We start from the raw sequence: 15,480 nt of genomic DNA, 5'->3' as shown, positions 1-15,480 counted from the left end.
GAATCTTGATTTTATCTAGAGGAAAACTACTTCCAGAAATATTTGTGCTGTTTCTGTAAAGAATAATGGAAGGGGTATGCAAAGCTAAGCAAATTAATGGAACAATTTACTAAACAAAAACGATGCATTTTCTGAAACTAGCGTTGAAATTAAGTCTTTCCCAGTGTAATGGCAGACTCAGGAGGAAAAAAAAAAAAAAAAAAGTGAGATACAGCATGCATGCCCAGTGTAAAATTAATGCAACCACTGCCCCATTTCTTCAAATCTGCTCATCCTTTCAATATATTCCCACCTCCCTCAGAATAAAGTTTATCCTAAAAAAAAAAAATACATTAAGAACAAACGAAACCCAAGAGAAATACCACCCCAGTTGAGACAAACACAACCCATTTCCCCCTTTTCAGAATCATCACTGCCAGGGAACAGCAGCAGGTTCAAGATTTTATCTGCCTGGAAAGGTGTCACATTTCCTCCTTAACATTGAAATGTCCTTTCAGCCCAATGTCTTAATAATCATGATTATTTCATTCAGGATTGCTGCACATCATCGAAGTGTTTCAACTTGGTTTTGCATTTATTTTCTTGGTTATTTAAGACATTCAGTGGTAGACAAAAAGATCTATTGTCCTAAAATTATCTTCTTTTCAGTCTTTCCAGCTTTTCACCTGTAATTGCTAAGCACAGTAAAAATTCAAACCCACGTGGGGAAAGTTTGCAAGGCAATCAACTCACTTGAGAGAGTTTTTTCTAGGATATTAATTACTTATCTTCAGAGCATCAACAAATGCTAATTTCGACAGCACCTATTTCTGTAGGCAAAGTTTTTAGGGCTCATACTCACATAAGAACCTCACTGTCTACGGGGGGGATACCAGGCCTGGGATGCCCCCATCATAAGCACGTGTCAACACAAACATGGTGCTGCTGCCATTCCTCCATGTCTCTAACCTCTCCCAACCACCTGCTCTGTGGGTGCATCAGTTAGGGCCACACACAAGCAGAAGCAGTCAGTCACCCCCAAAACACAAACTGTCCAAATAGCTCCTTGTGGTCTGCAGGAAGCAGGTGATGCTCCAGACAAAACCTTCTGGCGGGACACTACTGTTATACCTAACATAAAATCAACAGGATTCCTGATGCAGTACAGATAGTATAATGGACACACTCTTTTCCCACTTATAACCCCAAAAATTTATTTGGGAAAAACGGTGCAATGTTTAAAATAAACTAATGAAAGTTGTACTTGTGTTTAACAACTAAAACGTCTGAAAGATGATACCAGCAGAGCAGCTGTTCTTGTTCTATAGAAACCACACAGGTCCAGATAATTCCTGCCAACAATCCCAGTTTGTGCAATCTTCAGTGGTATAAAAACCAGTAAACCTTTCTGAATACAAGTTGTACCACACATTGATTACACCTGCAGTGTTAGGAGGACTGTGAGGGTAATCAACTCTATACAGAAAGGGGAAAAAAAAACAACAACAGTATAGGGCACCTTTCCAGTCACATTTCTGATTGTATCTATAAAGATTTAACACGAAAGGCAAAAAATCTCTTCATTATCAAGAACATAAAGCTTCTGCTTCTTGTCCAGCTTAAACAATTTTTTGGAGGGAATTGCTGGATTTCACTCCTGGCCATGCCCTCAAGTACTGCCCTCAGCAGTGGTCTGTAGAAGATACACGTTACTTCAAACACCTTTTCAGATCTGAAATCCTCAAGCTACTCCTAGTATGTGACTAGGAAGTAAGTAAATATACAGGCACACATGCCCTTGTGTTTAGGTATTAACAGCCTGACCCATTCACCAGCAAACCCCTTCAGCTGGATCCTGCGCTGTGCTGAGCACCTGCAAAGTTAATCATTGCCCACATTTCAGTACCTGACAGCACGTCACTGCACGTTCAACCCTGGCAGACACACGGCTGCGAGAACACATTTGGTTTGTTTGCACATCCTCTGTGTTACATTTGGGGGTGGAGACCACCACAGTCACACCCTATTAGAATCATTTATTTCAGTACAGCTACTTTGTAGCTCTTACAGTCAAAAGCAAAGCACAGGTGTGTGTTAAACACAGCTTACTGGAGCATATTTACCAAGTCCTTTCTTTTCCACTTCTTTTTACCTACTACAGTACAGTAATTCTATAGTCTCCTAAAAACTTGGGCAAGATTGCAGCCATTTGTTAATTCCAGATTTCATATGAGCTGGGCAACTGGAATCCACAAAGACATCCTCACAAATTAGGAGGCACAACTTGGTAAAAAAACAAAGGGACTTACACAGAAACTAGTTAAGTTAAACAAAATAAATCAATGTGTGCTTTATAGAACCCCAGGCATTTTAGTCTTCCACAAACATATAATTTCCCAGTTTTCCTACATATTACACAGGAAGAAAATAGCAACTCTTAACAAATTAGTTCTCCAAATCACACTTATACACTTGAGTATAAAGTGTCTGCAATCCAATACACACACATAAAGCACTCCAAAAGGATTCTGAATGCATTCATTACAACATTTGTAGCAGCGGGCAGATGCTTCCCCAAAAAACACTTAGAAAACACATTTCATCAAAACAGTTTGTTCAAAAACCTAAACCACTGAAAACATACAAAGCACCAACAAAATTTAAGAGGTCAGGTTAATTTTCTTTAACACCTAGAGCAAAAGATTTAACATGAGAAAAACTAGCTCCCGAGTTAATATGAAGCTATGACACATAAACTCCCCAGCAGAAGCAGGTATTGCCCACTGCAATTCATGAGCAGCAAAACAAAAAAGTTTTGTTTAGGGCCATGTGGCCTCACTGGCCACTTGCTGGAAGCAACTCCACATAATACACCTCCAAATCATGCGCACATACGACTCCCACAGCCTGGACTGACGCCAGAACAACTGTCTACACAAAAGCAGTCCCCAGAAGAAGTGAGCTATTCAAAACAGAGCGGAGGTCTGGGAGAATCCGCAGGGAACGATACTGAATGTTACTGTGTCTTCATGGGTCACGAGGCCTTGTCACACTGAGAACTGATACGCACGACTCCGATGGGGAATTGAAGAGGATTCTGATCAAAACAATATGGTTTTCTGTTTCCTGGAACTGTGTAACAAATATTTACTCAAAACAGGCATCATATCACACATATAGAAAATTTTAAATAGAAGGGCAAAATCCAGTTAAGGACAAGTCAAAGCTATACCTGTGTATTCCCTTACTTCATTTGCCCCAGGGCAGCTCTGTTTCACACACTCTGCCACCTACATTCTGTAAACCCTTTTATTTTGCAGTAAATATTTTAACTCCATTTGTTTCCAAATCCTATGTCTTCTATTCTGAACTTTCTATTCGATTCTGTATAGATACAACATCCACCTCCTACCTTGTTGCACTTCACAGACCTCTGTATGCGCTACAGAACTAAGTATGCTACCAAATTAATACTTGGACAACTCTTAGGATGAACGAATATTCTCTGTTCTTTCACTATGAAAATGCACTAAAGGATAACATTTAACTAGAAATTATATCAGTGAATGTATACGTACATGGAAAAGGTATATGCGAAGATTTATACATTACATGATGGAAGAACAATAAAGGAAACTATTCGTTACCAAAGTTGGAGTTCCTGCATTAATGTAAATGGTTCCCTAGTAAATCACTAGGATTGTGCCAAGCATAACACAGAGATGAGCAGTAACACGCTGACCCCGCACCGCGAGTTCACCTGCACCAACCACTCGAACTGGGGCGCTCGCTGGTCCATGCCTCGCTAATTAGCGCTGTCTCTGACTGCAGCCCCTGCACAAGCTGCCGTGCCTCGCTTCACAAGTGTAAGTCATTACGCTCCGGGTTTGTTTTTTTCCACTTTCCTTTCGGCTCGAACCTCCCCCACGTCCTGCCCCGAGGAGGAGGAAAGGGCCAAGAGCGGCCCCGGGCCCCGCCAAGGCAAAGAGCACCGGGGGCACCGCCGGTCCGCGATAACACCGCGGGGTTCGGGGGCGGCGGCAGCTCCGGGCACGGCGGCCCTTCCTCCTAAACCCGCACTCGTGTAAGATCCGCCACTAAATAAACGTTAAAAGTTCTTCAAAAAACACAAACAAATAAAGGCTCACCAGCCGTTGAGCCCCGAGGGGGAGCGGGTCGAGCGCCCGGTGCCGCCCCACCGGGGCCCCTCACGGGGCTGCGGGTCCCGCCCGGCCAACCCCGGTGGGGCGAAGTTCGGGAGGTGCGGTCCTCCCGTGTCTCCCCCTCCACGGGGCATCGCCGGATCGGGGCGAGAGGAGATGGAGGAGGGCGCGTCCCGTTCCCCGCACCAGGAGCTGGTAGGAGTCCCTTCCCGAACCGCCCCAGCTCCGTGCGGGGTCCCGCAAGGCGCGGCGGGTCCCCCACCCCGGGTCACCTCGGCCCCGGCTGCCTCCGGCTACCTCAGAGCAGCCGAGCCGCTCCAGGTTCGCCGGGCAGCGCCCACCTGCCCAGCCCTGAGGGGCAGCACTCACCTTGCGCCCTCCTGCTCGGCCCCCGGCATGCGGCTCCCGGAGCTGCCGCCCCGGCCCCGGCAGAGCCGCCGGCGAGGGTAAGAAAGGGCGGCGGGGGGTGGGCAGGACGCGGGGGTTCCAGGGCTCCCGGCGCTGTCAGGGCGGGCGGAGAGAGGGATGTGTGTGTGTGTGTGTGTGTCCGTATGAGTGTTCGCCAGCCCCGCCCCGCCCGGCTCCCCGCCCTTCCCGCTCCGGCTCCTCATTCCCGGCTCCCGAATGCTCTTCTAATGGGAGTCCTGTCCTTCCCTTCCGCTCCGCGTCCTTTCTGAAATGCCCACCCGGGCTCCGGGCTTGGCCACTCCGGCCTCCCACGGATCCCTCGTGTCCCGTTGGTGTTCAGGACAGTTCAGAAGTCAGACTGACCAAAATAGGGCCAAGGACACCAGTTCCACGCGAAGAGTCTCAAACGGGATTAACAGCAAGCCACCAGGAGTGGGTTCCATTAGATCAAAAACCTGGAGAAAGTACTGAAAAATACTGGACAGGTGGTAGCAGCATGTGTGCTTTAGAGGAAAGAAATAGTATGGAAATACACTCAGAAGTCCTATAGATCAGGAAAAAAAACAAAACAAACAAAACCAAACAACCCCCTCAACAAAAACAAACCAACAAAACCCAAACAAAAACAACAACAAACAAAACAATGTGAAGATGGAAGCAAATAGATGATGAGAACTTTAGATCAGGGACTATCTAGTATGCATTTGTACTGTGATAATCGTATTGTCTGTGAGCAAAGCCCATATGTACTAGATCAGTGTAATAATAAATACTAACAATTACATAATTTTAAACATATACAAATTCAAATGAAATGGTGGTGGGAGGTCTCTTGCAGCAGGGTAAAGTAGTAGAGGGTAAAGTTTAGAAATACGAATCCTGCCCTGTTTTCCTGATTCACTGTCACTATTATTCCCACTCCACCCTCGGTAGCTGAGCATTGTCCTGCTGTTCTGCAAAGAGATGGTGATTTCCTTCCTAACACCTAAACACACCTTGGCATGTTTGCAAAAGCTACAATAAAGAGCAGACAGTTTCCTTTCTGTTGATGACTCACAACTTTTATGGGTACATCCCCAGTATTAGACATTGCTAAAGACAAGTAGGTCTAATTCTATTCTCACTTTTAATTATTTTGAAATAAGCATGATGTAACTGACAGCAATGAAGTCACTCCTGATTTTCATCAAAATTATAAAGGAGTCATTCTCGCGAACCAGGTTCCCATCAAGCAATGCACTTCCAGAGGAGCAGTACCAAGGAGCGCTAAGGGGCTGAAACAGGCCCCTGCAGAGTCTGCCCCAAGGTAACTCACACTTGAGAGGTCCCTGGGGGGTGTTGAAGAGGAAATAAAACACATTGCTTAATGTTTGCCCCAAACCTACCTCTTCCTTCTCTTGCAGTTCTTGCCGTGCCATCCTCTCTCTCCCACCTAGCTCCATCAGTCGATGATTTGCTGCAGCGGTGCCACAGAACTCTGGGACAGGGACCAGTGACCTGCTGTTCTATCACACAAGTTACTGCAAAACAGCAAAAGCTGCAATAATAATGGCTCTAACCAAATCCATGACTGGTCACAGGCTGTTGAAAGAAGCACTGTTATGGATCAAGACATAACAAGAATCCTGTGTTCTGTCTTCAGCTCCCACCAGCCCCATCTCTGTTCTGAAGTGGATCCATCTCCTATTTCTTAACTAGTTCCTTCCCATTTCTCATGTAACACAAAGACAGTAACACTTGCTTACAGCCTTTATATGACCTGTTGTGCACTTGTGAGGAAAAACCTTCTCCCTTGTGACACACCAAACAACTGCTCTGATGTATGTCCCACTCTCATTATTAGCATCTGATTTCCTAACCAGACCCACTGACATTGGTTGAATCACCTGAGAAATAAAGTATTACTAAAAAGGGTGTGGCTACAGCGTTCTGCAGAGGCTTAGAAAATGTTGCCAAAAAGAACTTTTAAATCATGACTATAATTCCACAACTTGCACTATAGATTATTTTTACCAGGTAGCAGCTACCTGCCCTAAAAATACTCCTGGCACTAGTTTTCTTGATGTAAAATCCTTCTGGGAACCTTTTTTTTCTTTAAAACATGGTTTAGTACTTACGTAAAAAATAAATAAAACAAGTCTGTTCCCCAAGTGCTTAATTCTCCCTTTTGCTATGCAAGGCATCCAGTCTTTTGACAAGTTCAATCCTCCATGATTGGGTTAGAAATAAAAATTTCTCAGCCACAAAAAAAGTGACTTCCATTTTTAGTTTTGACCTGTATTTTTACTGTACTGTCAAAAGTAATGAAGTTTACAGTTGGTTTGAAGTTTTTGGGAATAGTCAATATTCCAATAAAGGGCAGGGTGAAGCCTCCAAAGGTTAATTTACTCTAAAATAGAACAAAACCATACAAAATTTGCCCAGGGAACAGATGTGTTACAGTTCAGAATTATGTGAAACCACAGAGGCACAACTTCCCCTGGAGAGACAAAATGCCAAACTGATGGGCTACTCTGAAATAAATTTACCTGACTTGTAAAATCAACAAGCCTCTCTTCAAGTAGATCTTTTTGCACACCAGTAGCGACTAAATAGTTAGAATTCCAACTAAATCAGCAGCCCAACAGGACAGCATTCCATACACTCACACTAGTTCAATCTTCCTTGTATTGTCAAGGCCTGTGACACTCCCAGGACAGTTTGGAAAAAAAGTTTGATTTTTATAGCTCCCTGTACATTAAAAATTGAGTCCTTTTAGTAACTAATGAAGAAAATTCTCCAGATATTGATTTCTTCTTGCATGGATTTTTACTATTACAACTATTACATCTATTGTAAGTTATTATTTCTAACTATATATAAATAAAATCCCCTCCTTCCCCAACATCTTTAATATCTTCATGTTTTCAAACTTCTAGCCCCTTCCCACAGTATCTGTGTCCAAGTAAAACACAGAAATCACTGAGCTTCAGCACTGAGGTAGCTTTGGGCAAGCTCCAATTTCTTGTCATCCAGGTAACATCTGACACTGAGGAAAGAACATTTCCTTTTCCTCTGCTCTTTATGAACAGGACAATATGACCAATCTCCCCTTTTTCCACAGACTGATACAAATTTTAAAACATTACCCACAGTGCAGCTGCCCATAACACCTGGGGTAAATCACACTTCATTAAATCAGTTCTAGGAGAGTAAAGAGCAAAACTGTATCTCATAATGAAATATAAAAATTGTTCACTGTTCTGGTTTTTGCAAGTCTGAGAGCAGCAACAGATGACAGCAATAAAATAATTTATAGCAGATAGAGCGAAAAATTCCTTCAGGTGATCTGTAGTACAGCCTTTAACTTCAGACCTCTTGGAGATAATCTGGGGGTGACCACTTACACTTTGAATGCAGATATTGTGGGCAGTGCACATTTTTCACGATAACTCAACAAAGTGTTGGTTGTTGTGTGATTTGTGGGTTTGGGTTTTTTTATTTGGGTGTATCATTTCAGTGTCAAGTCACCATAATATTTAAATGCCAGATTGAAAACAGCAAAAGGAGAACTTCCTTCCTTAACTTCTTTGAGATGCATTATCCATATGCACATCCTCATTTCAAAGCATACCTTTCCCCATCCTCAAGGTGTAAGAATTTTGGCCAACAGCTCTCAAAGCTCACACACAGGGCTCCAAAGCAGAGGATACACAGATTAAGGCTGCAGAATATATATATATGGACAATGCATCTCAAAGAAGTCCAGTTCAGACACAGAGAAATAACTTACCATACTCTCCTTTGAATTACTAACACCACTCACATGCTTAGAATGATTGAATTTTGAGGTTGGAAATGAACTCGAAGAGGATATAGGGAAAATAATTACATAAAATCACATTAAGGCAGTTTTATTAAAAAATAAAATCAAATCAGACCCAGTCTGTCCAATATAAAAGTTTTAGAAAGTTTCTTACAGTTGCTTAGTTATAATAAGCACCCCCCCAAAATAGCTGTTGCCCTTCCAGCTGTAGGGCACGAGCAGCAGTTGGCAAGTCTGGTTGGCTGTGTGTGTGTGGAACTGCACTCAAAGTGTGCAGGAGAAAACTATGGCACTTTTAAGCCATTTCTTCTTACACTATTAAGAAAAGCCCAAGGAATGAAACTGAACAAAAATATTTTATTCCGATATTTAACTTCTAAATTTTAGTATAATAAAAGATTTTTTTTCTGCACAGGTCAGCTGGGTTCTATTTTCAACAGCTGATGTGTTCATGTACAGGTACAAATCATGGCAACAACGATTCTCGTCATCCAAAATGCTGAACACACCACCCTATCTTGAACCTTCAGTTTTCCCATGTTTTTTTCCACCCTCCCAGAAAATACAATATAAAAAACATCCAAACAATGTCCACACACTTCAGTCTAGCAGAAATTAAAGGGATCCCTTCACTACATTCTGTTTAGAGTTTACTAAAGCTTGAAAATAGTAGTAAGCTAGCCTTTAATATGTGTGTTAATATATTTGTCTTTTTTAAAGTAACTTTTACAAGGATTTGTGTTGTTATTCTCATTAGAGGAGAAATAAAGAATTCTTGCCAATTCAGTATTATGTCCTTCCAGTATCTCAGTATACAAAATATTTTTCTAATTGTTTTAAGAACTGTGGTTTTGTAAAAAAACTATACTAAATCAGATTAAGTATTACTCCTCTCACTTTTGTACAATTTAAGTGTGGGCTGTCCTAATCTATATTTTCAATTAATTACTTCTTCCTAATACATACAATACACCATTTCCACCTTAAGCCAAGAAGGAATTAAGGAATACTTCTGCCCCTCCCCCCTTCCCTAACATATTTGACTGTCATCTGCATAGACCTTTTATAATTAATAAATGAGATTTGCAGGATTGTACAGCAAATTCTGAAGAAATAAAAAATAAAAACATTATTGACAAGTGATTCTTTGTGCAACTGCCTTCGCCCCTTTTCAAAACTCAGCTTTCTTAGAGCTCAAAATGAAAACTTCATTTCATTTCATAATACCAATTCTGCTACTGAACTTAATGGAACAAGGAAATCTTCCCAATCTTTAGTTTAGAATAAAACAACACGAGGTGAGCTGGGACTTCCCATGGCTGAACGCAGCATTACCTTCACCAGCTGACTAAGACATTGCAGCTTTGGCGTGGCAATGCACAGCAGATCTTCAGCACACAAACTGTGCCACCTTCCTTTCTGCCTCTGTCCTACCAACCCAAACTCTCTCTCTACTAAAATAACAAGAATTGCACCAAATCAAGATCCTTCATAGCTGGATTTAGTGGAGGAGCATTTACCTCTAAATGATTCTGCCTGGTTTGACCCAGGAATTTTTCAACTTCAAAGAACGGGAAAACGCAGAGAATTTTGCCTTTGATACAGCCCAGCATTAAAAAAGTCATTGCAGGTGCAGATGATTCACTATGTACGTAAAGCTACCTAAACTTACTTAGATATTGCAAATTTTGAGGTTTTCCAATTAGTGTTCTTTGAAATTCAGAAAGCAGGAGGAGTAAGGAACATGACATTAATGGACAAGGCCCTCCAGATCCAACACTTACATCTAATTGATCACAGAATTGCATATTACAATTGCAAAGCACATCTGACATCAATGGTTACGTTCAAATAATTGTTACAGCACTTCCTTACTCCACCTGTGACAACCATCTCAAGAGGCTTTTATTTGGAAATTCAAATGATTAAATATAAACTGATGCAAAAAAAAAAAAACAAACCCAAACAACCAAACCAAAACGAAAAACAACCCATGAAAACAACCCAGGAGCTTTAAAGCTACTCAGTTAGCCAAAATCATCCCTTGTGTAATAGTTCTAGCTCATGCTATTAAAATGGATATTACAATGTAACAGTTAGCAATGTCTAATTCTCTTCTATCAAAACTGAGAGAATATTTGAGGTATTGGAGTTCTCCCTTAGTTCTCCCTAATGTAGCCTCCTGCTAATGGAATGTGAATATGGGTTAAATGGGACAAAATTTGCCTCCACAAGCAAAATTAGCAAAGGTCCATTGGTGAGGTGTCCTTTTCTATTTGCTTTTATCATGCTTATTATAATAATGCCTTGAACTGCAGTTACATAGGTGTGTTTTACTTGGGAAAAGTTGCTCTTTGGAAACAGGAGGGACATTTTGGATGAAGATACACCCACCTGGTCACTGCAGAAAACAGGACATGCATGCTCTGTGCCTGTAAATAAACATGTCTACTTGTAGTTTTTGCTTTTTTTCTTAATATAACACCAGTGACACTTCACTATCTTAATCACTAAGAAATGACAAGTATTATGAACTGCAAAGTAACTCACAGGCTTCTGTTCACTGGTTGTTCAAAACAAAGTATTCCTGCCTGTTGACTGCCTGTCTGGGTTTGTTTTACCCCAGGTGATTTTGTAGCATCATGTCCTTGAAGGATAAAATGACACCCCCCCCCATAAAGCATCCTCATCTCATGGCTGAACAAATCCAGGACGATATCTTCAATATAAAATCTGCTCTTCCTTCCCCCATCTCTTTAAAGTATACTTTCCATTAGCCCTTCCAGGAAGAAAATAGAAAGCTTTGTTTCCATGGTATCACTCAGCATATGGAGGACCTATATTTTTGTCTATTATAAAAATGATACTTCAGCCTCAGAATGGTGCCAGACTCCACAGCCAGACTGGGGAGTGGAGACAGGAGCTCAGTGCAGAAGAGGGAGACATGCACTCATCTGAAATCAAATACTGAGACACATTAATGTCTGGGAGAAAGAGGAGACTGAGGAAAGGAGCTCAAACATTTCTAAAAGTAAATTATTTCTTCTTATCAAGATTTCTTGATCTCACCTTTGGCATTTTATCTTACTTCTGAAAAAAGTCCTGCTTTCATTCACTACAACACTCCTGCCATCAAGTACATCAGCACTTAAAACTAGAGACTGGACTACAAAATTTACTAAGACTTAATGTTCCAGGCTATTTTATGTCCAGTTACAAAATTATTTCTAGCAAAAAACAGTATGATTATGGCATCTGTAAACAGTGTAATATCATGACATTCAAATTATAATAGGAATAATTTTTAAATGCATTCTCTTCCATTTTTCCATGCTGCATTTTTCAAATCATGAAAGACTTGTTATAAAGAGACCAACAAAGTTTACTGGCCACAAAAAAATGGAATAACAGATCTTCTTCAGGGACTATTTGTTCCTTCAGGTAGGTTTAGTGCTGAGACAGTGTGGTAGTTAAAGCACAAACAGAGGCTGTGGATAAAGTGGCAATGCATAACAACATAGTAATGTATTATAAAGGAGCAATTGCCTGCAGTCCATCAGGGTGGATATGGCGATGAAGTTCTGCTTTACATATTCCAGGCACTAAGAACTTCGTAGCAGTGATTACAGGAGGTTCTTCTTCCCCTACAAAAGGGAAAAAAAAAAGTGAGGTTCGTTAATTGAAACACTGATTTTGGACTTGGTCAGCATTTTAGAAACGATGCAAAGAAAATTTATGCAAACCCTCTGGACCATCGTGCCACACATCCCAGAGGCTGAACCACCATGCTCAGCAACACCTTATTTAAGGAAACAGTATTAATTTTCTCCCCAGGCAGAATTTCTTAGGGAAGACCTTACTAGTGAATGCACCTAAGAAAGGTTATTGGTGCTTCCTCAAAATGAAACTGGTTTGAACTTCAGTGGAGGATGCCCAATGTGATGATCTCTTCGAGAATGTTTTCTTTGCAGATCAGTAATCTGCACAGGAACTGTACTGAAAGATAGGAAGTATTACTAATTATGTGACTATGTAAACAGTATTAAAAATAATGTGACTTATGAATTCAATTTCAAAGATTAAATAAAGCAGTCCTTTAAAGAAGAAATATCTACTTTGAAATGCTCAATGACAGAGCTATTCATGTTTGTTCTAACCAAGTAATGGGTAAAAAATAGGTAGCTAGGATAAAATGGTAGTGTGAATTCAGAGTAATAACTTTGGCCATATCCATCTCTTACAACAAGAATAAAGGCTAAAAAATTCTATTTACTCCTCTCATTCTCAGGCATATCAATATTAGGGCTATATATGTTTGGTGTGTCTGGAGCAGCAGAGACATTTAATGGGTTGCACTCTACAGGCAGATGATGTTCAGTCCTGGATAGTGTCTCCTTTGCACCCTGTCCCTGATTAGGATGTGGTTTGGGTGAGGGGAGGGTGGAGGGAGAGTCAGTCAAGGGGGTGCTTTTGGATAGGGACAGTAAATGGGAAAAGGGCAGAAATTATTGTGTTTTTTAAGACATTGGAACATCAGTGTTAAAATCCAACTCTCCCAGGCAGAGCTATAATGTTGAACCTCCCCAGCTGAAGCATGTTAACAAGTAGGTATGTGACTGGAGAATTAATTACTGCAAAGACTGGCTCTTTCTTCCAGTGTCCCCTTGCAGCTGGGATCCCCAGCTGACAGCTCAGTGATTAAGGCAGGAGGGGAGCACTGGGAAAGCATTCTTAGAGAGGCCATCCATTCTAAACCAGCACCCCACTGCCATAAACACCACAACTGTTAGGGATCACCACCCCCCAAACGGCAGAAAAGGCTGTCAGAAGAGAGTAGGAAATTAAAGAATACAATATTAATTTTGAAAACAAGACTATTTGTGGTTGTAAGTGATTAAATCAGTAGATCTGTGTATTTTTTTTCCCTTGAAAATTTTTTCAGGTTTTTACTATTTTGTCTTAGAGACTACCTAGCTTATAAACATACATGCTATATCTGTAGATTGAGATCTATATTCTCTTCTTCCAAGATAATTCTGGCATCAAACATTAGTTATGGATTATCTTATTAATAATAAAAAATTATTTAGCCAAGAGAAAAGTCTAATAAATTAGCTCACTGTCACGAGTCACTGCAGAAAGCAGAACAGCATCCCACCATCCAAATGCAATATTCACCTGTGGCAGCCACTTAAGGAAAATCTCAGCAAAGAGCACTTTTATCACATCAATACAATTGCTGGAACATTCCACACTGATATAGTTGTGATGCCAGTTCAATATACTGTAACTAAGTAAAGGCAGATCAGTTTTTACATAGCCTGAGGCAAAATTCACACCTTCTAACTGGAGGCTTCTAAGCTGGGTATCTATTTTGGAGAGTGTCTTGCAAGCATTTAAATTCCTCCACTGAAATCCATTTGTTCATTCCCCCAGCCCTGTATCTGATGAGAAGCCTGATGTCATCCTGAAACCTGAGTTAACCACAGTACAGACGATATCCCTCAAGGTTTTAGTATGTGCTGGAGGAAAATAGGGTGTCAGGTTTAGATTTATGGCTGTCAGTGAGAATGCTTCACCATATCACTCTCTTGATTAAACCACACAGCTGTCAGCTGGAATCCCAGCTGCCAAGGAGGCCTTGGAAGAAAGAATTCTCCCCAAGAATAGGTCAATTAATGAGAAGTGACTTATTAATAGAAATTTAGTGAAATCTTACCTTGCTAAGACTCCCACACACCACTACAAGTTAAGAAAAAGATTCATGTTTCTTAAGTTACTAAAAGCTGTTTTACCATCTTTATATAATGCTTACCTTCTATCTGGCTCCTCACATATTATCTTACCTATTTTGAGATGGTGGAAATATGCTCACAGCAACTGAACGTAATTTCTGAAACACTGCTGTATCTTACCTAAACCTGATGAAGAAGAAACACTTCCTGTAATGGAAGATGTTTCCATTTGGTCTGTCAATAGTCCTTCCATTAAAGGTAAAGATAATTCAGATGAAGGAACGGACGAGTCGTAGATTCCAGAATCTCGAGGCATGTCTTTGGAAGCTTTGACAACATGTAACAGTGGCTGAAGAACAGAGCTGCCACCACCTTGAATGTCCTGAGTTTCTATATCTTCTCCAAGGTTTAAGTGCTGAATTATACAGTGAGAGTCTGAATTCCCTGCTGAAATAATATTTACATCTGTTTTCAGGTAAAAATCGCCGTCCGTCACCTGTTTATTCACTAAGTCATTTAAAACCAAGCCTGAATCAAATTTTTCCATGACAGGCTCTGAGTAATGTAAAGAAGGTGGAGGGAAGGGAATAAACTGTTTCTCAAACCAATCTGGCTCCTGATCAATGAACTGGTGCATGTTGCAAATAGCGACATAGAGGGACCTCCCAGATTTGCTCCTGAAATAATTCCTTTTGCTAATGTTAACAGGAAACACCTCTGAATCCTGTCCACTGAGATCTCTGGAGTGTAAATGGGAATACAGCTGAGGCAGGTTGTCCATGAGCTTGTACTTTGTGCTCAGATCCAGAATAGCAGGGATGTCTCCTTCACAGGAGTAATCAAAGTAGACTGCAATGAACTTGCCCAGCTCAGCTGAGTTCTGCTTTGCTTGGCGAAGCTTCTCTGCCACCGTGAACACAGCCAAGAGAAAGAGCTCTCCTTTTGCTGCATCTCTGGTTACCCCTCTGTGCTTCCAGTTCTTCTTCTCAACAAAGTATTTCATTCCTTTGGAACAAACGATGATGATAAACTGGGACTCGTTTATTTTCTTAATAAGCCACTCTTTCTGATCTTCTTTACAATTTTTTAGATCTTCCCACAAATCTAGAGCCACCTGGAAAAGAAAAAAAAAAGGCATTCTGGTTGATAACAATTTTTAGATTATTAGATATATTTGCTAATACAACTTAATTGAGTTATACTGAGTCACCCTGTACTTATCTGACAATTGAGAATTACTGGAAAGTTTACATACAGTTTGTCCCTGATGCTGTTTTACAAGAAAAATAAGTAATAATTAACATAACATTGACAGTGGAACTGGAATCAGTGAGATGAATTATGTCAGTAGTTATTTACCAACATAAGCACAGCCTCACACTCATCCTAA

The 15,480-nt window shown here is 40.9% G+C and overlaps 2 protein-coding genes across 3 annotated transcripts in view; both read right to left on the bottom strand.

The window, feature by feature from the left end:
* The window catches only part of ARHGEF3 (Rho guanine nucleotide exchange factor 3), a 103,373-nt gene extending 98,755 nt beyond the window's left edge, over positions 1 to 4,618 (bottom strand). Inside the window, exon 1 of the mRNA XM_027884789.1 lies at positions 4,512 to 4,618. Coding sequence (XP_027740590.1) covers positions 4,512 to 4,540 — 29 coding nt within the window. The 5' untranslated portion in view covers positions 4,541 to 4,618. The remainder of the gene's footprint in view (positions 1 to 4,511) is intronic.
* A 3,408-nt stretch (positions 4,619 to 8,026) lies between these two features.
* IL17RD (interleukin 17 receptor D) overlaps positions 8,027 to 15,480 on the bottom strand; it is a 57,332-nt gene continuing 49,878 nt past the window's right edge. For both annotated transcript variants that reach the window (XM_027884782.1, XM_027884780.1), the window contains exons 12-13: positions 14,271 to 15,204; positions 8,027 to 11,999 (exon numbers count right to left, since the gene is read on the bottom strand). In XM_027884782.1, coding sequence (XP_027740583.1) covers positions 11,884 to 11,999; positions 14,271 to 15,204 — 1,050 coding nt within the window. In that variant the 3' untranslated portion in view covers positions 8,027 to 11,883. The remainder of the gene's footprint in view (positions 12,000 to 14,270; positions 15,205 to 15,480) is intronic.

Source organism: Empidonax traillii, unplaced genomic scaffold (genome assembly GCF_003031625.1).
Source record: "Empidonax traillii isolate 1590-97213 ecotype Southwest subspecies unplaced genomic scaffold, ASM303162v1 scaffold155:size2260171, whole genome shotgun sequence".
Classification (NCBI taxonomy): domain Eukaryota; kingdom Metazoa; phylum Chordata; class Aves; order Passeriformes; family Tyrannidae; genus Empidonax; species Empidonax traillii.
Note: the sequence above shows the minus strand (reverse complement) of the source record. Positions and strands in the feature narration are given on the sequence as shown.